This window comes from Opisthocomus hoazin, chromosome 7 (genome assembly GCF_030867145.1).
Source record: "Opisthocomus hoazin isolate bOpiHoa1 chromosome 7, bOpiHoa1.hap1, whole genome shotgun sequence".
Taxonomy (NCBI): Eukaryota; Metazoa; Chordata; class Aves; order Opisthocomiformes; family Opisthocomidae; genus Opisthocomus; species Opisthocomus hoazin.
Genome location: NC_134420.1, coordinates 64,671,275 through 64,695,406, shown reverse-complemented (window position 1 = coordinate 64,695,406; position 24,132 = coordinate 64,671,275). Strand labels below are relative to the sequence as shown.

General features: G+C 43.7%; 1 protein-coding gene across 6 annotated transcripts; it reads right to left on the bottom strand.

Annotated features, from left to right (window-relative positions):
• Positions 1–1,667: 1,667 nt before the first annotated feature.
• On the bottom strand, positions 1,668–22,563 carry C7H14orf180 (chromosome 7 C14orf180 homolog). Of its 6 annotated transcripts, none has more exons than XM_075426936.1 (9): positions 22,220–22,563; positions 20,212–20,386; positions 12,841–12,941; positions 11,937–12,044; positions 10,566–10,786; positions 8,083–8,209; positions 6,333–6,359; positions 3,490–3,560; positions 1,668–3,405 (listed from the first exon to the last, which is right to left on the bottom strand). In XM_075426936.1, exons 5-9 carry the CDS (start codon positions 10,614–10,616, stop codon positions 3,358–3,360), a joined length of 324 nt encoding a protein of 107 aa, XP_075283051.1. In that variant the 5' UTR covers positions 10,617–10,786; positions 11,937–12,044; positions 12,841–12,941; positions 20,212–20,386; positions 22,220–22,563; the 3' UTR covers positions 1,668–3,357. The 6 variants fall into 6 exon arrangements, with proteins under 6 accessions (XP_075283051.1, XP_075283052.1, XP_009939316.2 ...); XM_075426937.1 differs by having other exon boundaries at positions 3,490–3,557; XM_009941014.2 differs by having other exon boundaries at positions 1,668–3,560.
• Between the last annotated feature and the right edge of the window lie 1,569 nt (positions 22,564–24,132).

Below are 24,132 nucleotides of genomic sequence, written 5' to 3'. Positions count from 1 at the left end.
TACCCTTAGGGCCTGTTGCTCGCACATTTTCATGCACAGGCCTCCTTCTACTCTGTTCTGGCCCCTTGACTCCTCCCACCCCAGACACTGCTCCTGCGAAGCCCGGCTACTCGCTGGCCGCTTCCAAAATTGCTGCAAGAGTCCCATACTCCATCACTCCTCTTTCAGCCCTTTAAAGCAAAATTACGACCATTTCCAAGCTGGATTAAATAATTTCTCAGAGCTGGTTGGCTGAAGGACTCTTGACTTCTAAAGCGATTCACCATGCTGATACCAGTGTGAAAGCAGGTGAGCATCTTGACCATTTGTAATAATTTATGTGCTCCTTCTCATTTTTTACCTCTTTATGGGCAATTCTTGGGAGTTGTACTGACGGGAAACATTACACAGCGTAGCCAGCAAGGGAATTATTACCCCAAAAGGCTGATTTTGTGTAACTTTCGAGCTCCTCTCAGCACTTCCAAACTCACAAAGGCGTCACATTGAGAAAAACAACATTGAACAAGGAGAAATCCCATCCTGCTTACAGCAGTGAGGGTAGATCTGTGATGCATAAAGATTAGAAAGGGGCAGAGTGGGAAAAGGGTGTGTGTGTTTGTGTATGTGCGTGTAAGCAGGATGGAAGAATGGGAAAAGAGCAGTGTGAGAAGGAAATAAAACAGGTAAGTCCACGGTGAAGCTGAGCAGCAGTAATTAAACGCACGCCCAGCAGTCAGGATTTTTGCTCCTATTTCCAGCCTTGTTACTGCCCTGCTTCACTCTCTCTCACAGATGCACTGGCTTTCTCAGCTTCAGTTTCTTCACCTGCAAAATGCCACCACTCTCCAAGGGATGAGGTTTAGCTTTTATTTATTTCAAACGTTCTGAGTCTGTAGCAAATTTGTTTTGGCTTTCTGCAGCCTGCCACATTTCTGACTGACTGCAGCAAACAATCCTGACCCAGGAGGCCTTGCCAGGCCATGGCGAGACCTCAACAGACAACTCAAGTGCTGCCTTTGCCCATGTCCAAAACTGTCCCAACCAGAGCCTAGGCAGAAGCCAAATATATCCTTTCCTCTGCTTAATTTCCCTGACAGCCCAGATACGATTGCCATTCTCACTCATACTGATAAACTTGGGGCCCAGCAGGGAGGACATGGCCAGTTTCTGTTTAAAGGTGACCTGGGATAAAGGTGGTCCATGCCCATCTCCTGGGGACCTGCGCAGGGAGGTGAGCAGTGAGCACACCTCTGGACTTCACACTGCCTCTGCATCTGCCCTCACAGTCTGAAGAGGGCTTCCTGTTTTAGCTTAATCCTTTGGCTTGTTTTAAAGTCACTGAAGCCAGGTTGCTGACATACTGGAAGGGTTCACTAGGCTGCTCTCGCTCGTGAGTTTGCTCTGTTCTTGTCAGCTCAAACTTTGCTTTCTTGTTGCAAGGTGCCATGACTTGTGGTGAGGGAACCTCCCTTCAGAAAAGGCTCCTGTTTTGAAGGCGCTAGTTGGTACCTGCTGGGAGGGCATGTCTGTCCAGAGCGGAAAAAGAAACACCACTGAATTGCCAGAGAATTTCAACATGAACATTGAAAAGATCATAAACATTAAAAAATGAAAACAGAAATTGTAATGACCCCTTTGCCCCATGCATGTCCCAGTCCAAGCCTTTTCATCAGAGATTCACCAGTGCACAAGTTTAAAACCTTTCTTCTTTATTACCTAAACAGCAGAGCTGAGGTGGGGGAGAGGGAAGGGAAGCAGCGGTGAAACTTACCCTTTGAGCTGGGGTACCCGAGTGGCTTGCACAAAGAGCCCCTGAGCTGAACGCTCCCCTGCAGCCACCTCTGCTTCCCAGAGCAAGAGCACGTTGAATGCAGCTGCCGTGGCCTTTGACAGCTTAGGAGGAGCACGAGAACAGCCACTGAAGTCACTTCTCTCTGTCTCTGCAACTCTTTGACTGTTTCTCAGTCAAGTTACTGCTCTCTCTCCTCTTGAAGGAAGGCTGTATAATGTGTTTCTGCGTATCCTCTGCCTGGTTAAAGTCCTTGGGCTGCTTGGAAGAAGGTTGTTGGGGCAGAGAGGTATGGCTCCATTTAAAAAAAAAAAATAAATTAAAAATAATTTAATTCATGGTGGGTTGCAGTCGTAGGGGAATTTGAGCCCAGGTCTTTCAGGCACCTCTTCCATCTTCTCCACAGTGTTTCCTTTTGCTTTTTTTTTTCTTTTTCCTTTTCTTCAGCTCTTACAGGTTCTGATTGTCAATCTTATCATATCAAATAAACTCAAGCACACATCAGGTGCTACTTCACAAGAACCTAAGGGCTAAAAAGCTGATTGTTCTGGTTTTGCCTAGGAAGAAAACACCGCTGAAGCTCATAAGCTTGCACTTGCTTGTTCTCCTCTCAGACACCCAGAGCACCTTTCCACTTTTATTGCAGGAGGTCCATTAGAAGGATTCCCTTCAGAAAGGCACATACTGTGGTGGAACAATGGAGAGACAAAGGGACTTTGTCTCCCATGCCTTCATAAACAGTCCATATTACTGTTATTTAAGGCCTTGAACACCCTGGCATAATTGCATGACCTCTAATACAAGCACTGTCATAAATCTTGTAAACTCAGCTTGTGGGGTTTATGGACTGAACCAAACCCAGAGGATTAAACTGCTGATTGGATAATTAGATTGGGATTCAATGTTGCTATTTATTCTTTTAGGCAAATAAACTATTTACTGTTTAAATGAGTTTTCATGTTCTTTTTCACACCTGGGAGTCAAGTAAAACATTAAGAAACAGCTTTTGCCCATAGAGGAAAAAATGCATGAAGGGAAACAAGAAAGCCATTTGCTGGGATTTTACTAATAATCATTTCAGGTGTATGAAAGCAGCAGCTTGCCAAGCCTTTGGCCACCAAAGCAGTGTTTGTGCAATAGCTCAGGTTTATTTCAACTTTTACAGAATAGCTCTTAAGAGAGTAGAGGAGAAAGATGGTTTGGTATTTAAAGACTTGACCTGAGACTCAGAGCTTGCTGCTGCCTGCATAGATCAGTGTATTTCTCTCTCTACTTCTGCTCCTTGTATCAGCAGTTTATAAGCTCTTTGGGGGACAAAATTCAGATACCTGTTTGCTGCTCAGGATGATGGACCATGAGTTTGGTGGGAGATCTATGTGCTACTATGAATGCCCAGTAACGTGAAAACAGAAAGAAAAAAGAAAGGAGAACAAGCGGCTGCTGGACAATGAATTACAGGGTTGGTTTTCTTGCTCTTTGAGGTGGATCCTTATGTGTTCCCTGCACGTGGCTGGAGCAGACTGGGACCTTTGTGCCGCGGTGTGCCAGTTTGCAGTGGCCTGAGATGTCTGCCAGGCCGGAGGACATTGCTACTGCCTCATAAACCAAGTCCAGCACTTCTGAGCAACGTGTCTTATCTGAAGAAAGAAGATAACAAGTCGGGATTGAAATTCCTCCAGGACTTTGACATCTTGCTTCATGCTGGTGTAGTAGAGACTCACAGCCAGGATCAGCACTGCACAAAAGGAGAGCCACAGGAGCACAGGCAATCCAGATGATGACGTGTCATCTACTGAACAGTGATGAGGAGAAAAAAGAAAGCAGCATTATTTTAACGTCATCTTAAACGCTTCCCAAATTTAACCCCCTGCTGATGTCTTTGTCCCACATTTCTGAGAACAGCAGGGTACATAGGGGTCTGGGTGCGAGTATTTCTGTAGGCATCAGTTAAGTGATAGTAAGTCACACCTCCTGATGGAGGATGATGAGGATAAAAGATCTCATCTAATGGAGCATTTGAAAAGTTAAATTGTATACATTAAGAATAGGATTACCGTATCTAATACATGATCTCAAATTTCCTTCCAGTAGTTATTTTTTATACCTTTAAGCTAAAAGTTTGGTTAAATACTAGGAGAATACTAAGCTACCTCATCCAATTATTTCATGCTCACAAATGTTCTATAAAAGAGAGACGATCTAGATTTCTGTCTTTTCTGTAGTAACTCAGTTTGTTTGGGGCTCCTGCTAATTACAGTAAGAACCAAGATGTGGCTCCGTTAACTTAGAGGCATATTTAGAAAGCTGTGGCACGTTTAATTTCTTTCTAAGTGGTAGGGGTGCTAATTATATTGGAACATCGTCAGCACTTGCTCTTAAGTAGGAGGACGCAGCAAACATTTTTTTTTTTGCCTTTAAAATACAGTTCAAGGATGTTTAAAGTGCCATAGATCAAGCACAGTACACGTGTGAAAGTCATGGGCTACATTTAGCTTGCCGACTTCCATGACCCAGCCCTTGCGAGTACGTATGCATCCATGGGCCTCAGAGGACCAGTCTGGTGCAGATCTGGCTGCTCTGTTTGACTGCATGGTGATTGCACAAGTGATATTATTTTAGAAAGCACTTTGAGTATTAAATATGCAATATAAAGCCAAATTCATGCCTGAATAAACCCCAGTATTATACAGCTATTTTCCTGCCATATGCACATAATCAATAAGCAGATAAAAATGTGGTGTGTATTATTATGGGTAAAGGGCCAACATTAGCTGTAACATATTTAAATTAGCTTCTACTAGGAGCCCTGGAATACACAGCAGTCAATTAAACTGTCATACAGACGTACAGAGAGGAAGGTAAAAGTCATAAAACCGAGCAAGAAACACATAATAATGTATCAAAAAGTGTATGGGGAAAAGGTAAAATGTTAATAGGCAGTCATTTTATAGCTAGCCAGAAACCAAATCAATGTCCCATATTAGATCGGAGTGAATTATTTGCAGCAAATAATTTATTCATTTGAATTTAGCCCATCTTTCTGTTTGCAAATTATCCATGAGCAGACTTCAATTTTTATAAATTTGTTTATTTGGTATTATTCTACGAATGGTTTATAAGAAGGTATATTATATGAAGGTATATTAGCCACTCACCGCTCTCTGCTTTTGCAGAGATTTGTGATTTGGAAGCTGGTATTTCTCTCGTGTGATACTCCACACCACAATATACAGTTTTGACTGGGTGACCACCTGCATTTCAAAGCATGGGGCCTGGCTGATGACCATACCTTGTAATGGTGAAACTTCTCTGTGAGAGCTAAACAACTTTTCACATCAGCCCTTTGCTATGAAAGTGCTTATAAAATTTTTCTATCTTGCAAAAATTACTTTCCATGTGAAATTTCTGGGTGGTCTCAAATGCAAACTTGGCTTTTCCATGTGTTCTCTCAATTAGGGAGTATGTTCAGTCCAGGAAAGGAAAAAAATACTGTGGCAGAATAATACCACTCACAAAATAGTGGTCAGTTATGCTCACAACACCTTCAGCACATCACTACAAATCAGTGCTTAAATGTAAATTTTCTCTTTTCCAGATTACAAATAGAAAATTAATGCTTAAATTTGTTAGTTAAATTGTTTGTTGGAACTGCACACTCAGCCCTAGCCATGTGCCCAGTCTAAGAGAAAGGCAACTCATCTGAGAAAAGCACTGGACTGGGATACAGGAGATTTCGGTTCAGTTGCTGCCTTGGACACACATTTCCACTGTCACCTGAGGGATATTTGGTCTTTCCTTTTCCACCTGCTTCATTCCTGCCTATAGTACCTTGTTCCTAGCCCAGTAATTGCCTTAGCTGATGCTGCCATTGGCATGAGCATACAGTCCCTCTTTCTGGGCAACAGCAACAGCTAGGGGATATGGGGTTATTTGCTTGGGAGGCTTTTGGCCTCCCAGCACTACAGCTGTGTGTGTGTTTGTACGCATACACATATGGATGAACCCCTCACCCCTTACACTGCATAGCGCAGGGGCTGGATGTTGGCCAGGGCCATGGTAACAACATCCAGATGCACACATTTGCTCAAGCATCTGTGAGACTGACTGGCCTCGAACATCCTTGCAAACAAGAAAGAAAAAGCAGATAATGTTTATTATTTCTACCCTGCTGCCAGCATATAAATGAATTGTCTCTTCCCCATGTATGAAAGTCAGCAGGGAGAACTACTGTTTTGCTTGGGGTGCTTTCCGTGCATATCTTAGTGAAAAACCTGTACCTATTCTATTGCCATAAAATATATTAATTATTTTTAAATTAAAAATAGCTTCAGGGATTTCATTTTTCTTTCCACTGTTTGTGTTACTAGATGTCCTGTTTAAAATACTGCACCAGACCTCATCAACACCTTGTGCTTCATGTGCTGAGAAGAAAAAACAACTGCTGACAGTATGAAATGCTGTATGTGTGGAGGATATATATGCACAGTGCGTCCCAGCAGCTGCAGATCAAACTCAGGCTAGTGCCATGGACGGCTCACAGTTATAATGTGAAACTTTGACTTACCCGCTACGTAGTCACAGCGTGAAATGGCTAGAAAACAGAAAGAAAATGTTCTTACACGCCTGGAAAGGCCTCTTTACAGCAGATGAAGCAGAAAGCAAGCACCAAGCAGTGGCTTTGAAATTGCCTGTAGCCTCATAGATGCTCGGCCATCTCTTACACCACTTTTGTCTGTACAGATTTTTGTCAGATGAGGATCTACCCACTCCATGCAAATATGCAGATATAGGAAAGTGAGAAAAAAAATATTGCATGGGAGGGTTCAGAGACAGAGATTGCAGATGTTGTAGGTAAGTCTGGAGTCAGTTCTTGCAAAACCTTCTAACAATATCCTGGAACTGCCTCTGCTTAACAGCCAGGGCCCAGACACATTCCAGGCTGAAAAGTCCCGAGAATGGAAAAAATTCAGTGGTGCCAGCAACCTTCATATTACCAGACTCCATGTTAATAACACTGTGTGGACAAAGAGCAAATCATCTAAATCACAGGCTGTTTGCAACACAGTATACAAATTATGGGTTAGGACATTTCTCACGTCTTCATAGAAGAAACTTTTGAGTCTTCTCTGTCCTTGCAGCTCCTTGGAGCTCAAGCATGCCTGTGCTGAATCCAGAGCCAAAGGGAGATGAACCTGGTCCCCCCAGGCTGGACTGGCTGCAGAATTACCGATGCTGATGTGAGGGCATGGATTCAGCAGGCAGCTGAAGCAGTTGTTCGCCTGAGCAGTCAGATAAGCCTTGAAAAATTTAAGGCTGGCTTGTGGAGTCTTCTCAGAAGTTCGTTTTTGATGGAAAAGCCCAGGCCATGTCAACAACCTTATCAAGAAACAGCTTCTCCCTCCTGCACTAGGAGGCACTGCAAGAAGTGTGCTGCAAACCTAGTGAGAGGTCTGTTCACAGACACTTCAGCAGGTGCCAAGCCTTGTTTTCAGAATCTGAGTAGCAGTCCCAAAAGGTGGCTGACATAGGCATTTTACCATTCTGTGTTTTTACTGACATACAATTCTAGTTCCCTACCAACGAATACAATTTTTCTTAGTTGGGTCAGTTTGTCAGAATGAAACAACACTTCTTATTTGGTTATGAATAGTATATAGCACATGTAGAATTGCAAACTGGACCCCTGTGCTAGACCACTGCTTAGGGTCACTCCCATTTAACCTACGTGGAAAATGTTATTTTGGCTCTTGAAGGAAAGACCAGAGGTTATGTTGTGTCGTTCTTTAGGTGCCCTCGTCGGCAGAGGTGGTTACATCGTGGCTGCTTTTAACCCCAGCGGGCCAGCCAGGCTCAGACCTTGGCTATTGTATCCTGTGGCATGCATACTGCTCGGAAACATGAAAGGGCTGGCTCCCTCCCCGCCATTGCATCCTAGTTACCCAGAATGACATAATCATGTTTAAATTTGGTCTGAGATCCTTTTCTATGAGTGGAAGCTTTGTTCTGGGGTAGACCTGGGACTCAGCCAAACCCTCGGTCTACAACGATCCCTGGGGGGGCTGACTCAGGAGTTCACAGCAAGAACAGCCCTGAGGCTGCTCTAATGTGATGCAGGAGCGTGTCTCCTCCCACGGCAGGCAGGCAAATGGAACAGATGCAATTCTGCAGAGCACAGAGCAAAAATTGTCCTCAGCTCAATGCTGAGCTCAAAATCACAAATAACATTATCAGAGGGGGAAGCTGATGTGGACAGACCAGTTGAATGCTAAAAAGCTAGAAAGGTCATGCTGAAAGGCTTAATAGCTTGAGCGTACCGTGTTCAATGACTTCTTCTGGCTCACGAAATCGAACCCTTCTCTCTGCTTTACGCTTTTCCCCCACAGCTTGGTCCACAGATGGCCTTTTCCTCAGTATTGAAGGAGGATAGCTACTGTCATCTGTCTAAAGAGTTGATCAAAACAGAAAACACATGGCTATTCAAACTGGAGTAATGCATCTGGGTGAAGCTTTGAGATTTTGTGTCTATGTTAAAATGTCCCTTGAATGACATGATATGAAACACATCTGTTTTGACATTTATAGTCAGACCACTGCAATATTTATAGCAAGATAATACGGATATTCTTTCATTGTCATAGATCTTCAGTACTGAAAAGCTGCCTTCTCGGGAAAAAGGTTGGTTAAAGTAACAGCAAAGTGTTCAGAAAGAATTTCTCTAAATTGGAGTGAACTGTTACAGAAGGTGGCTGCTTGAAAGCCCTGGGGTAGATGGACATAAAAGTGATATGAAATATATGAACCATATCATTGGGAGCACCTTTGAAATGTTCTTCTGAGCTAAGCAGCTCTGTTCGGAATGCAGTGTTGCAATTTCAACTGAGACTATGCAGCAGTCTTGGGTTTGGACACTATGCTGGTGGGTGTGAGAAGGTAATCTCTTTGCACTTTGGTAACACATTTATGTTGTTGCTCTGGTTTTTTCTTGGAAGCCACACTCAGTTTTTGATAACAGAATCAGATTACTGTGGATTCTGCCAAATGACAAGAAGCAGAGCTGCAATAGTAATAACAAGTCCCTCTTTTTTGTAAGAACGCTCGCACAGTCAGCTCCCCAAAGTGAATACAAAGCATCTTAGTTCAGAGTTCACTGTGCTCTGAAAGAAGGAAGCAGATGGCAAATTTCCTACTTTTCAGAGACCTATGTGGTGGCAGAGATTCTCCGCATTTTATTTTTACTTTAAGGTTGAAGTCATCTTCTCTACTGCATTCTCTCCCTTCCCTCTGTTCCTCTGCTAGGTAAAGAGTGTTACTTCTTAGATGGTTTGTTTGCTCCTTCTGGGCACTGCCCCTGCTGCTTTTTTCTCTGTCACTTGCCATTTCCCCACTCAGTGGTTGCACACTCCTTCCTCCATGGGTTTCTTCCTGCTTTAATCTTTCTGCTCCTCAATGCCTGCTACTTTTGCCCATTTTTAGACTCAGATACCCCTGCCCTACACCTTTGCTCTTTGGATGCTTTCCCCATACTCACCATTTCACACACCCACTCCTTGGCCTGCAGATGCAGGATGAAGTCCCATTAACTGCAGTCTGGGGGTGTCAGACCCCAGAGCACAGAGGATAAGTAGGTTTTCCTATGCATTGCACTCTGGATAATCTCAGAAAGGCACATAACATAGCCAGCAGGAACTGCCATGGAGTAAGGAACGTCTTCAGCTTTGATGCTGATACCTTCTCCTGAGGGATTTATAAATCAGATTATATCTTAATTTGTCACTGATAAGGATGCTTTCTCTGACCTTGGAGTCATACAAACATCCATACGACCTCTGTCTCATGACCGAGGACAGTGTGTGTTGGAGCTCTGTGCTTTTTTTTCAGCAGCTCAGAAGCTGGAGGACTTCAAGACATGGGAAACCTGGATTCAACTTCTTTCTAAGTCCAAAAGAATATGAACCCACTTGTCTTATATGCACACCTTCATCATCAGAGCTGTGGTGCACTCGTGGAGCAGGGAATCTCAGTCTCTGCCACTGAAGCCATCTTGTTTGGCCTCAAATAATTAAATATTCATTGAGCTAAAGAAAGAAAGAATGAAAGAATGACTTTACAGCCTAGTGTTTGGGTGCTCCCTTGGGGGTGAGAGAAGTCTGCTCCTATCCTTGTTCCAATGAATGCTTAATACAAAATACTTAAATATTCATTGGAGCAGTCACTGGGAACAGGGTCTCACATCTACCAGGTGAGTACCCTAATCTCTCTGCTACAGCCACACACACACACTTTCTGGCATAATGAATACTTAATTATTCTGTGTAAAATGAAACAGGTTTAGGGACACAGCTCAGCCTAGCGGTGGTTATAGCTTTAGCTAGGAGAGCTCCTCCTGTGGCACAGCCAAGGAAACTGAACATTATATTTGAAGAGATTTACAACTCCAAGTGTGGCTTTTGTCCAATGAGCTTTTCCAAACACTTAACAGCAACAACACACCAGAAGAGAAAAACATTGAACAACTAGCTGGTTGAGTAGTACCTAGCCAAGGAAGACCTTAAAAAGGAAGTGGTATTTACAATATTTACTAGACTTGAATAACTTATGGAAATCAAAGTTATACAGTGTCAGCACAAAAGATGCATTGTCTCCTCAGACAGAAAGCTGGTGTTAACATACTCTGACAAGATCTGGAAACTTATCAAAGTGCTAGTTGGGAAATTATATGCCCTTAAAAACAACCCATTTGTGAAAAACTCTGAGCGCAGAACACAAGGACTCTATTGCCCATCAAGAGATTACTTACCGACAGCGCCTCTGCACTGGGATCAGGTGGGGCTGGACATATTTGGGACATGTACTCTGGATGCCAACACAAAGCCTCCCACACAGAGCATCAGTTGGAAAGCCACTTGATCAAGAAAGTGAGAAGGACTAGAGGAAAGCTTCTGGAGATTGCGGCGAGGGCTGAGCAGGCAGTGCCACTGAGCAGCAAATGGCAGAGGAGTGGAAAGAAGAGTTTCCGCCCTTGGGAAAGATGACGTTGCTTTAAATGTACTCCATAGCCAAAAATAGCACATAGTGATAATACTGATTGTGCAGCTGGAAAGCAGGGCTTTCCTGGCAACTGAAAAGGGGCTGAATGGAGAAAATCACAAACACCTACATGTTTATATATGTAAATGTGAAGTTGAGGCTTTTCTTTTTATAACGATTGCTACATTTCCATGGTCATGTTGATCTCCTTTCCAGAAGCCATTCCCAGTCTCAAAAATCTTGCAAGTGGGATTGCTTTTAATCCTTCTCCCATTCAAAATATGTGGGTAAAGCCAACAGGAAATGATATAGCTGTAGTGGGATCACATACATCTGCCTTCAGCACAGTTATGGCCTCACTTTATATGTTTTACAAATTAGATCCATTATTATAGTAATAAAGTGGGATTTTAACATTAGACATTTCTACAGATATTATATCAAGATTATTGATAGGAAGAGAGGTGATTTACTGTTCAAGTGGGTTTAATAACCCCTTGTCAAATGCTGAAGGCTGGTCATCATCAAATATACAATTTCCAGTCAGAAATACCTGCCATGACTGCTGAAATATGGTGGTTTACCGTCTCTACAAGCACAAAGTTGAAATTTTTTTGCTGCTGTGCTTTTCCTGGAGCTATTTATTTGCTATGACATCTCCAAAGTACTCCAGTTTTGTGTTATTTTCCAGGTGGTTGGACGGATTCTCCCATGGCATGGTCAGATCGGGGCCTGCATTTTGCATCTACCCTGCGGAATGAGGATTGCAAGATGCTTCCAGTGGCACTAGGAACCAGAAGGCACAGCAGCTCTGTGGGCTTTACTCTTTTAATCTTCCTTTCAGGGATCTGGGTAGTGGGTGAGTAGATGGGAAGGGTCAGGATTCTCCCCCAGAAAAAATCAGGCCAGGACACCAGGAAAGGCATCTGCAGCTGATGTGGGGTCAGTAGTCCCTTGAGCCTTGCTGCCCTCCCACAGCTCAGCCTCCACACGGGTCTGCATGGCTTGCAAGGGCTGCTGTCCTCACTGCCCTTTCCAGCAGCAAAAGCAGTGTCAACATGGAGAAGAACACATTTTTCTGCACCGGGGCTCTTCACTGAATGCACCGTATCTGAAAGCCACCAGAAAAGAGTCACCTTACCTTCTCTTTCCTGTACATTGGGGTGATGGAGGGTTTTTCCTCATGCTGCAACCAGCTCACAGCTGCAGGGCTGGTGAAACGCTCTCAAAATCTGCTCTCTGTTGTGTCCTGCAAATGTTTCACAGCAGTTATTTTGGGATAATGAAGCTGAACTTTTAGTGGGGAAAAGTCATTCTTCAAAACTTTGCTTAGAGTAGATCCTAGACAGAAAGGTGGTCCCTAGCTTCTCCTCTGATCGTGGTAGTTCTCCTCCCATTGTGATAACCACTTGCTTCTGATTAATATAAGAAGGCATTTGCCTGCCTACTTTAGCCAGCAAAACTGGTGGAGGGGGGAAGAGGGAAGTCAAACTCTAGTCTTCATCTAGCTTTCACTTTCTCTGTGTGAATTGTCTCATATATTTTCACTAGCATCAACCAGCAAGGCACATAAGAAGGTCTCTTGCAGCTGCTTATTCATACAGAGAGCAGCAGTGAGTTCGTGAGATTTTAGACCCGAAGGAAAACCCTTGTTCCTGTCTTTTGCAGTGAATCTGTTTTTATTGGAATAAAGGTCTCACATTTTTCTAAACAAGTGATCAGAAACTTTTTGGTATGAAAAATCCTGCAGAAAAGTCGGGGTGGGGTGGTGGTGTTTTTTTCAAGAAATGGACATCTGCGGACAACATCTATCATTTTTGATGTCAGAAACCATTCCTTTTCAGTTCTAGATTCCTCTTAAATGTAAACATTTTTTCTGTTCATTTGACTGAAAAATAATTAGGCAGCTTATAAATGTTTTCATGAAAGACCACTGTCCGAATGCTTAGAATGATCATTTCATAGTGCCATTCTCACTTTTATCCCACAATGTGTTAATTATATTGATAGTAATGGTTGTAAATGCTTGACTAATTAGTAGTTACCTGGGCAGTCAAGTTCCAATAGATAAAGATGTCAGGAGTTCAAATCTCATAACAGGGAGAGATCCATTCCTACTAAGTGCTTTTGATTGCAGTTTAACAACCTAAAATTGGATATACATTAGGAATAAAACATAGTTTAATGCATGAAGTGAAGGATTCCAGGAAAATAACTTCACTAGCCTCTGAAATCACTGGTAACAACTAATCGTTACAATAGTGGGATAATTTCTGCTTTGGAAGCTGGCAGAATCTCCTTGAACATTGCCATTCTTTTTAAAGTAATTTTTCATCTAAGCTTTGATCTCCTTTCATGCAACATATGTCAGAAGCAAAGCTGGGCAAAGAATTCATAAAGTAATTATTTAGATGATGAGTGTCACCTCTATTTATTTCAGCTAATTGTTCACAAATAGATAGTGACTTTTGTGAATGTATTCATTATTCAGATTTATTCAGTGGATAATTGCTGGGAGTAATTCTCTGTCTGTAGATTGCTTGGAAGCATTTTGCTGTGAACATTTAATAGTAAAAATCTATCCAGGCTTTCAGTACAAGACAAATATAAAAATATCTGTAACTACTGATGGAGTCCTTAAGCAGGAACAATTTAGTGCAGCCTTAATGAGCAATGCCAGCATTTTCAAGAAGAACTCCACTACTTCCCATTGTAACTAGGAGGGAAAGCAAAGACATCTCAGCTATCTGTGTAGTGCTGACTTAGAATGGCGCACATCGTATATGCAAACAAGATTTTACAAGAAAAGGGTTGCTTGAGTGTTTGCTCAGCAGAAAAACAAAACAAGCCTGAATAAAACATGATTGACTTCCCAGTGAATAAATAAGAACAGTCGACACAAAGGAACTAACTGCACAGCCAGTATTTTCCTGCAATACCCCAATGGAAGATGTCCAGGAAATAAACATAACATGATAAAACAATTTTACGCTCAGAGGATAGCTGTTTAACCATATGAACTCTTTTTCCATTTCCTTCTGTGGGAATAAATATTTTAGACAAGCAAAATACTTTGCGTAAATGACGCCTTTGTGGGGATTCGTCTGGCCTGGTTCAATTATTTTGAAACCAAGCAATTTTCTCATATCATTGAGTCTGGTTTTATTGCAAATAGGGTCATAGAAATAGTCCCTCATTGTGATAATGGGCTTAGTTTATCTTAACTATTAGCACTTCCAGTAGCTTTACACAAATGTATATATTCAATATTTATAGATATGCACGATGCATATATATTAATAATGAAGTAACTTTATCTTCAACAATCTGAAAACAAAATCACGTAATACCATACAGTGTGGGGTGCAGTGGTAACTGGAAGCAGCACATCCGGATAACAGAACAGAAAAGAAATAAATAAATTAGAAGGGAGTCTTCCATATCTTCTTCAACTTCCAGAGTGTCAATTGAGCCTTTGTTCAATATTCCACCTTTCGTGGTTCTGTGTGCTCTTGATTAATAATTCAGAGATGAACCTTTTGGCAGCAAGGTAAGTTTTGTGTTTGCCAAGAGTTATTTTCCACCAGTCAGGGAATAGATCAGGAAATAAAAAGGCAAATTGCCCCACAGATCATAATTAGCTGTGTGCCTTCTTCCTTCTTCTGCCTCTAGAGAGACAGATTTACTGCTGAAAGGTGTGGGACACCCATGAGGTGTTGTACAGCACAGTTTCTGCTCCTCAGACCTTCCAGAGAGGATAGCACTGTATAAATCCTCACCTCAAGACAAAAATCAGCCCTTTGGACTGCTCATTTCCTGATGTATTCCATGACGGAGGGGTCACAGTTTTTGTCTCGTCTGACAGTCACTCTAAAATGTGTTTTTGTGGAGTCGGGGAAAAAAAACATAAACAACAAAACATAATGGAGACAGAGCAATGAATAGGCAGGTGGGCTGATAACACTTGGCATGTGCAGGCAGAGAGGCTGAAAACAATTGGCTTTCTTTTCTGTATATTTGTTAGTTCCTGTGGTGCCCGGAGACCTGTGTTCCTAGGTGTGTTTGCCCCCAGGGAAGAACAATGTGGTCAGCTCAGTGCACAACATCAGCAGTCCCTGTGGTGATCCATGAAGGACCCACAAGGTTATCCTCCCAGCGAGACCTGCTTTTCGCTCTGTATGTGTTACTACCCTGCACTAGAAGTTTTCAAGGTCACACATATCTATAAGCTCCCCTTTGATGCCATTGGGCGGACCTGGGACCATCCACCAAGGAACGGCAGACTTGAACTGCTACTGTTTGCAAAACTTACATTAGGCATGGTAATATCACATGCAGCCATCTGATCCAGCACAACGGAATTAATTTCTGAAGGCAGAGCCCTGACTTTATTTGTGGATATAGCAAGTACTTCGGAGTGATGATCATCTTTGTTGAGCCATTTCAGATGCACAGCGTGCAGGGGTTTGTAGTGGTTTTAAACCGAGTTCTTCTCTAAGGCAAAGACACAAACACTGAGCAGAATGTGCAGTAGGGTTTTTCACTGTAGTAAGAACATCCCCACTGCAGACCAGAGTGATTTCTGCTCTGTTGGGACTGGCTAGAAATTATTTAACTGTGTTGAGGAACCTGGTCTCAATTCATCCCTGGCATGAATCCATTGACTTAGAAAAGGCATGGATCCGGCTCCATTTCTTAAAACTGCCTCTCTTATTCATGCGTCTTTCATGCGTCTTTCCCAGTCAATGTTACAAATAACCACAGAGTACTTGTGGTGATATATAATAGACATAGACAGAATTTCTGGACTGCTGAAATGAACTTTCTAAATGATTACAGAATGATTCCACTTCCATTTCCTAATTAGACTCTTGAGATTACAGCCAAGCTATTATTTGTGATTCAACATGCATTTTTATTTTGGAAATGTCCCATAAGCCATCAGGTTTATTCCACCCGAGGTTTTCTAATTCGTTCTGTTCATCCTGTCACTGGGATCCGAAATGTAAAGCATGCATTGATTGAATAAGAGTTACCAAGTAACCAAATGCTAATATCTGCTGTTTGCTCACTGTTTCCACATCAGCCAGTGCTGTTGGTGTGGGATGTAGGAGATGGACAGGGCTGGAGTGAGGTAATTCTGAGTCAGTTTTATCACATGCTCATCATTTAGGAACCAAAAGGAGTGGAACTGGAACGTCTGCTTAAAGCATCCAGGCTGATGTTGATGGCAGGGCTGCCACCAGCCATGAGATGAATGAGAAGGATGAACCCACTGCCTGCAAGAGGATGGCTGAGCTGGCATAAAACAGAAAGGGAGGAAAAAAGGCATGAAAATAAAACCCCTCAGAAGCAGCCAAAACAGCATTATCTTCAGGAATCACATTTTAGCAGTAATCGCTTTGCGCTCTCTGTTGTGTTAATTAGGGTTTTCCTTAACGATTCCTCATTTCCCCAGGTGAGTTTTGGCCTGAGGAGAATTCAGGCCGGGATGACTGCAGGATATAGCCTCAAAAGGGGATTAGCCATCTTGTCTAAATCGCAGATATCAAAAGGCTCCTGTTGACTCCTGCGAGCCTCTGTCTGTGCTTGATGGATTTTAGAAACCTGGTAGCCACTAATGCCAAACTGGTACTGAGAAGGGCAGCAAGTCGGACTTAAGCCAATGGGAAGGGAAGAAGCCAAAGGAAGTGTAAAGCACCTAGACGTAGGCATTACTGCGTAAGATGATTTGAAGGCACTGATGCAAATGCTCTTGAGCTCCATTTGCAGTGTCACCTTGGAAGGGGATTAGATTAGATTAACGACATGAAAGAAGAACAGAAAAATGGAGAAAAGAGCAGACTGAAGTGTGAGAAAAGCCCAAATGAGTAAAATATGCATGAATTTGAAAGAGTTTGGACAGTGGTACTGGAGGATGAAGAATATAAAAAGCAAGCAGCAAATCCTGCTGTCATTGGCAGCCTCTTTACGTTAAAGTTAAGTCTATTAATGCTGATATTTGTTCTAGATTTAAGTTCTTGTAATTAGTATGTAAGTCTCTCTCTTCCACCTCTCCAAGCCCTGGAGGCTGGTGTTTTCAGAGTGAAAGAAGTAGGTTTAACAAAGAGTAATTGGAACAATTTCCAAAACTGGCCATGTGCTTTTGGAGCCTATACTCAACTGCATCTCAGTTTAAGCTGAGGAAAGGAAACAAAGCAATGGAAAATTCAGGCAGCACATCAAAGAAAGCTTGTGGACATCAAGATATATCGGTCAGGTTGAAAGCCAGTTATATTTTGCACAGGCAAGCTGAATATTTAAGTTGTGGTTTTGTTCCAAAACTGAACATCCTTTGGCACACCTGCAGGAGTGTCGGAGGGACCTGCTCACACCAGGGCAACTCATGTCTTACAGTGCAGTAACTGAGAGCAGGATGGGCTTTTACTGGAAAGTGTGGAACTGGGATCCAACTCTGTTCTCTAGCAAGTTTGGATCAGATCCTTAAAATGCAATGCCCCTAGAAGGCAGCCTGTTATTAGCTGCCTTGTAACAGTCACAACCCTCTCTCTTTCCCCCCCCTTCTGTTTCCATCATTCGTATGGGAAATTTGGTCCAGGACCAGGAAGCCTCTCGGCTTAAATTAATACGTTGGTTAGAGTCATCTCTGCTTCAAGAAACATCCTTTTTCGGATGTGAAATGTTTTCATCAGCATATTTTTCATCGTCTCAAATGTATGAGCCTTTCAATCAGTCTCTGCAATGAAACAATGGAAAATACATTGTCTTTTCTTTTAAAGCTAGACAAATGTAAAAGCAAGAAATAAGCTTTAAAGCACTGCTATGGAGATAGTGAATTAATAATGTCTGAATGGGGGAGAATTGCAAGTGGGCTATTGGTCTATCATACGGTTCTGGCTACCTGGCTGTTCCATGACAGAGGCGAGACGTCTGGGTACAGAGAGCTGTGTCTGCAGAGAGTGTCTTGCATTCTCTTTTTCATACATCATACCTGTGGTAGCAAGCATTTCTGGGAGAAGTATTTAGACTGGAGTGGTCTTCTGCTCTCTACCTAGTGTTAGCATTTCTCCCTGTCTATTGGAGAGAGGGAAAAAATTAGATCCCTTTTAGAGCACACTGGGTCAAAAAGCTCTTTACAGCTCTAAAGTGAAGATGATGGAAAGGTGATGCCAGCACTCCTCCTTCCCAGAAGAAGACCTCTCCTGCTTCTGTGACTGCCCTGAGGCTGTAGAACTGAAACACCTTTTCCTGACACTCCTGGTTTTGTCAAGCTTTGACACTTGCTGCATGAATAGTGCCAGAGCTGGGGAATCATGTCAACTTCTTTGACAGATATATTTGACAGTGCAAATAAAAAAATTATTAGCGAGGGTGCTATAAGACTTCTTTACAGAAAAGTTTCCTTCTGTTTGACTGACATAAGTTCTTTATAAGTTTTTTTTGTGCATCATTTCCAAAAGAAAGTAGAAGGACACCTGGTTGTTCCCCACTCCACAATCAGGGGTGCCACTGACTCCAGTGAAGAGTTCTGTAGGTGGAACCCAGGCAGGATTTCAACCCTGCTACTCACATCTGTGGAACTGATAGATCTCCATTAAATGAGAAAAACTGATCTCTGTTAGAGAAGTTTGGGTCAGGCTGCCTTTCTACTTACATCCCTGCAAAAATATTGCAGTGAATGGAAATTTGTTAGTGCACCTGTAATGGCACTTCTTCTTAAGTGAAATAATGTGAAACACGAAGACTGGAGCAAAGTACTATCGACCCCAAAACACAGATATAAAGCTTCTTGTCTGACTAGAGCAATAATTTCTATATTCCTCTGGCTAAAGTAATGTTACTGTGAGGGGCACAATCTGACTGTAAGGTTGGCTTTCTGCTCTCTTGAGCTATGGCTCTGCCGGCTGCTGCCAAAAGGCCAAGTAATTTCATCTGTCACATTCCCACTGCCTTGTCTGCTATCACTAGCATATTACAAACAGGTGAATTTCCAGCATTTTGTCACTCCCAATGCACTGACACACAGCGTAATCTTCTGAATAATATACTTTGCCTGCAGTACACGAATGAAGAAAGTATCTCTGTCTGCTTCACACCTTCTTCTCTTTAAAAGAATTTTCCTCACATCCACCCGTCTCTGCACAATGGCACCTGGTTCCCGTTTCTAAGCCCGGTGGCCAGCCTACTCCTCACCTGCTCCTCCAGCCTGTGTTCCTTCAGGCTGTGCTGGGTGACTTGAGTTGACATTTGTCACGGTGGCAGCAAAAGCTGCCGACCTGGCTGCAGCCTGCTGCCGGGGAGTGGTGGGGGAAGCAGGTGCCGAGTGCCTCTCCTGTGTCAGACAAGCGGGTATATTGAGACAGACATGCTTTCTGGAAGTCTGTAAATTTTACTTGGGTGTAAAACAGGTCCCTCGGCTATAGCACATACAAAAAGCACATCTGAGACTAGAAGAGGAGAGAATTTCCTCCAACTAATCCATAGGAAGGTGGATCCTGGAACCACCACTCTGTCATGTCTCAGGAGGATCTGGTGTGAACCAGCATCAGTGTTAGATAAGGAGACCAAGTAAGTGTCAGGCTAATCAAGGTTGTTGGGTTTGCATGGCCGTGGCACACTGTCTGTTCTGTGCTCCCCACTGCTATTTCAGAAAGGGTACCTTCAGCTCTTTTGCGTTTGCCAAACAGAGATCAAGCACCCACAAGGCAGCAAAGCGGCACAGCATGCTTTTTTTCTGGGGATGTGCAACACAAATAAGCAATAAATAAGGAAAAAGAAAAGGAGTTTGGAGAATTTGAAGCAGGTGGCACTGATGGTTGTCACTTTTACTTGTCAGTTCAGAATTAGGTTTTGGGACAGCGTGTAGTGGTGGAAATGGGCTGGCCCTGGAGAAGAGAAGCTAGCGCTCCTAGCGCTCCACTGCATCAAGCAGCTCTCAGTCCTTTCTGGAGGTAAAGTGGATTGTTTGGGGTCTGGAATGTTGTGTACCTTGTTTTCAACGATAATGGTAAAACAGGCTCTAAAGGAACAGGTTGTCATATTGCTTTTATACTGATTCAATTCTAAAAAGCCCGCTAATAGATTTTATTGCAGCTCCTAATAATGGTTATTATAGATTATAAATAATATGCTCATTTTTGTAAGTCTTGTTTAAGACCAGGGCTATATAAGAGCAACAGATACTGGTAAAGAGACTATTCCCGCCCTGAAGTCTGTATAAACTGAAGAAGCAATGCCAGTTTACACCAGACTAAAGATTTGGCCCACAGTTTCCATAAAGGCTGAATACACAACATAAGGGAAAAGAAGCCAAGAAGCTGCAGGGTTTTGACAGAAGCAGGTTAAGCAGTGTTATGGTAGAGGCACTCTCACATTGGCCTATGCAGACAAGAACACAAAACCTTTTTTAGACGTACCTGTTGGCCATGATGAAAAACACAGGCAGCATCTCATACATGTCTGGCTTGGGAGGCCTGCTCAGAAAAATCCTTCATCAGAGCAGCAGCTGTCTCCTTCCCCCGAGCAAATTCCTTTAAAGCTGTCAAAGATGCTGTAATCAGACTAGGTCATCAAAACCGGTCCTCCTGAGGACTGGAAATAAGATCCAGAGATGAGCATTCAGCTACATGGGCAAGGTCTAAAACACTAAAGTTTCCATTGAAATTAAATGAAGGGACTGTAATTGCTGTGAAAGAAAAGCAAAGCAATCACTGGGAGAGCCTGAAAGCTTTCAAACTACCTCCTGAAGTGATGCTGGTTGTAAAGCAGGGATCTATGTACCACAGAACAGAATCTGATAGCAGAGCAAAGCTTTTACCGGGAAACCAACTTTGATAACTACTGTAGCATTTTGCTGTGCAGCTCCTGGAGCTAAGGCAAATTTTAATTGAGATTTTGCCACACAGCTGAGTAGTTTTATTACCAGGTTAAATAAAAAAGGTTAATAAAGTAATAAAAATGGATTCTTTGTCTTCCTGATTTCAAAACATAAAGCTGTGGTCAATATGTTTAATAATTTGTAAATAGAGTGGAACAAAGCACTATAGCCATGGTGACCACTGAGAGGGGATTGCTGTGCATTTGCACCTTCTCTTGTGCTTGTGCTTGCATCAGCAGTTTTGCAATTTCCATAAATCGTTTGTCAGTAAGGAAGAGAAAATGGACTGAGTTGCTCTCTGCTGCAATGTTTACTGCTGTTACTGGAGCGGTATCTGGGATAAATCTGGCCTGGATTTGACTAAACCCAGTCTTGGATAAAATTATAGGATATCAGTGTATTTTATTTTAGCTGTATTTATGGTTTATTTTTTACAGTGTATTTGATTTTCGGTGATTGATCCCTGCTTGAGGAATAGTATTAGAGCAAACAGATCAAAATGTGTCCTTAATGCTTCTCCAGTGCTCTGTCTTTACACCAGATACTGGTTCCCAGGTCTTTCCTATTGCTCAAATTCAAAACAATAGAAAGAAACCATCACAGTGCCCGATGTGAATGTTTGCACAACTACCGAAAAAGCGAGGAATAAACACCCTCTCTCCTGGGCAGGAATAGCTGGGGAAAATCACTGGCTGACCTGTCACTTGATGCGGGGAGGGTCCAGCCAGCTCTTTGGTACCGCGGGGCTTAGAGCTGCCCGGGAGGAGCAGGCAGTGCCCTGCCCGCTGCGCCGGGCACCAGCGGTGGAGGACAGAGCATGCCAGGCTGCCCAGACCCGGGACAGCAGCTGGCATGTGAGGGAGGGGAATCTCCGGGGATAAAAAGAAAGAAAATGAAAGTAATGTGCTCCACTGAGCTTCAGAAAAAGATAGTTGAAGGGGGTTGCTGAAGCACAGGAGAGGTGGAGGTATATTGTGGGGGCATGGGGGTCTCTAAAGCAGTTTGAGGGACCCCAGAGCAGTGAGGCATGGGGAAAGCTGGTGCAGGCAAGGAATGGGCAGCAGCCCTGGGAGGTGGATCATTAGTGACCGCAAGGAATCCGTTTCCCGTTTCTGGTTGCTGTCTTCATCAAAGTCTCCAGGAGTGTTTCACCCAGCTTGCTCTGCGCTGCTTTTCCCATCTGTCAGAAAGGGAAACTGAGGCACCAGGTTGCAAGTGTCTCGCCCAAGGCCACTCAGCATGCCAGCAGCAGAGCTGAGTACCGGGGTCAACTGATTGCTCAGCCCACCTCCCGCAAAATCCCTGCTACCTAGGGCAGGTGACTGCTCTGAGATGCTTCAACCAAAGGCTTCTGCAGGCTGTGTAGCTCACAACTACGCAGGGAGAGCACACCATGAATAACCAGAGCATAAAAGCTGTGGGAAGTGTTGCTGTAAGTCCTGTAACACCACAGAGCAGCCCTGCAGAAGTTTTGCAGCAATGCAGAGCAGAGTACGGAGCAGGTAGCACAGAGGAATATCGCGGTATATATAAAGCCATGTACTTGCCTGAACCCTCTCGAAGAGCAACACCCACCGGAGGCACTGTGCTTGAGTGAGCTGCAGGGCTTCCTCAGCTGTTTGTCCCGCTGAAGGATATTTAACAGCCCAGTCAACTGGCTGGAGCTCAGCTGAAAAACTACAGTGCCAAAAGCACAGGAGACAGAGCCAGTGCAATAAACACAAGGCTGCCTTGATTTTTTTTCTGTGTCTAATTATATAAATGTTCAGAATTCCTGGGGTTCATTTACAACCTTAAAGTTGTTTTTCCTTCCTCGAAGGCTTTGTCCCTGGATTAAGCAACCGAGAACAAAACAACAAGTGTCTTTACTCTACAGGTCCTGTGCCACATTATTCCCATATCAAGTCTGGCAGCTTCCAGCCTTCCCAACACTATAATTAGAGCCATCGAAATAGCACTGACCCTTCGTCACAGCGCTGACCTGCCTACTTTGCAGCTCTCATCTGTCACGCACGACAGCTCCTCGCCCACGCAATGCAAGCGTATGGAGGGGATGAGGGTTTTGCATTTCTACTGTGCGTGCCTGGCCTGCAGCCTGGGTCCATGTATCACCCCAGCTCCTGCACACCCTGCCCTTTGTTATGGGAGGCTGGCTGTGCTCCAGTTTGCTGTTGGGATGGGGGAGCTGGGTGAAGTGGGGAGGTGGAGGAAGGATGCACTTTAACTTGATGTCCCTTCACCCAGGCTGCTTCTTGAATTAGTGCATGAAACCCGGCTCTTCTCTCAGCATTTCATTCAGGTTTGATATATAAGAATGTAGAGGCAGGCTGTGGCTGACTGTACAGACTGCTGATTTAGGGAGAGCCGAGACCCTAGGATAGATTAACACAGCCTGATTTCCTTCAATCTGTGCTCTTCGTTTGGGCTTCCAGCTCCAGAAACCCCTCACTGAGCACTGGGGAGCACCTGCCACCTCCCGGGCTCCCTGCAAGGGCTGGGATGAGAGGAAGGAACAGAGGGTTTCTGAGGGCGAATGGGTTAGTAGAAAGAGCTCGTGTCTGAGGTTTCACTCCTGGGTGCACCTCAGATTCAGCTGCCTTGGGAACCACAGGCTGCAGGGGTTTGAGTGCTCTGCTGCATGGCCAGGGGAACAGGGCATGGACCAGGACTTCAGTTTTACTCCCCGCCATCCCTATCAGATACAGGCTACAGTACTGTAGATGTAGCATCTCCTCCCTCCCTCTCCTGATCCCTCCCATGCTCACCAGCCTGAAGCGCAAAAGCTTTGAAAGGTCCAGTTTCATTTCAACTCTGCTTCATTTCATCCAATTGGCAAAAGTCAGCAGCAAATCCATGCTCGTCTGAATGGAGTAAAAGCAGGAGTGCTTTCACCCTGTGTAGGAATTGTCCCCCAAGAGCAGAGTTTCTCTCACTAACTGCAAAGTCAGGATTCAGCTGCTCTGCATTCACTGCCCTGCAGACACCCTACATCAGTACGTCACCCCAGCCTCCCACTGTAGTCAAGGGAGACAAACAAGTGCTTTTGGGGGCCATTAATCCACCCTAATTTAAAAGTCTACATCAGCATCAGATGAGTCCTGTCCTGCAGGTGCCTGTTCCTCCCCCCCATAGCATGCAGGACTAGCTCTGACGCAGATGCCTCCACCCAGCCAGCTGGATCACCCCTATGCTATGCTCTGCCAGAGAAAACTTTTTTCCTGAAGGCCAGAATGACATTCTGACACTTGTTGCTGGGAGGTATGGGAGGGGTAGATCTCTTCAAGGTGACCTTTCACTGAATGTGAGTTCTTTACTTTGAATTTGTTGGACTGCAAGGGGAAAGGCAAGGAGGATTTACCAGAGTGCAAACTAACCTGCATATCTAAGTCCTGGAGCAGAACTGCCCAGGTGAGCTGTGTGTGCCCTGCACTGGCACCTCTTTACATCTCTTTCTGTAACT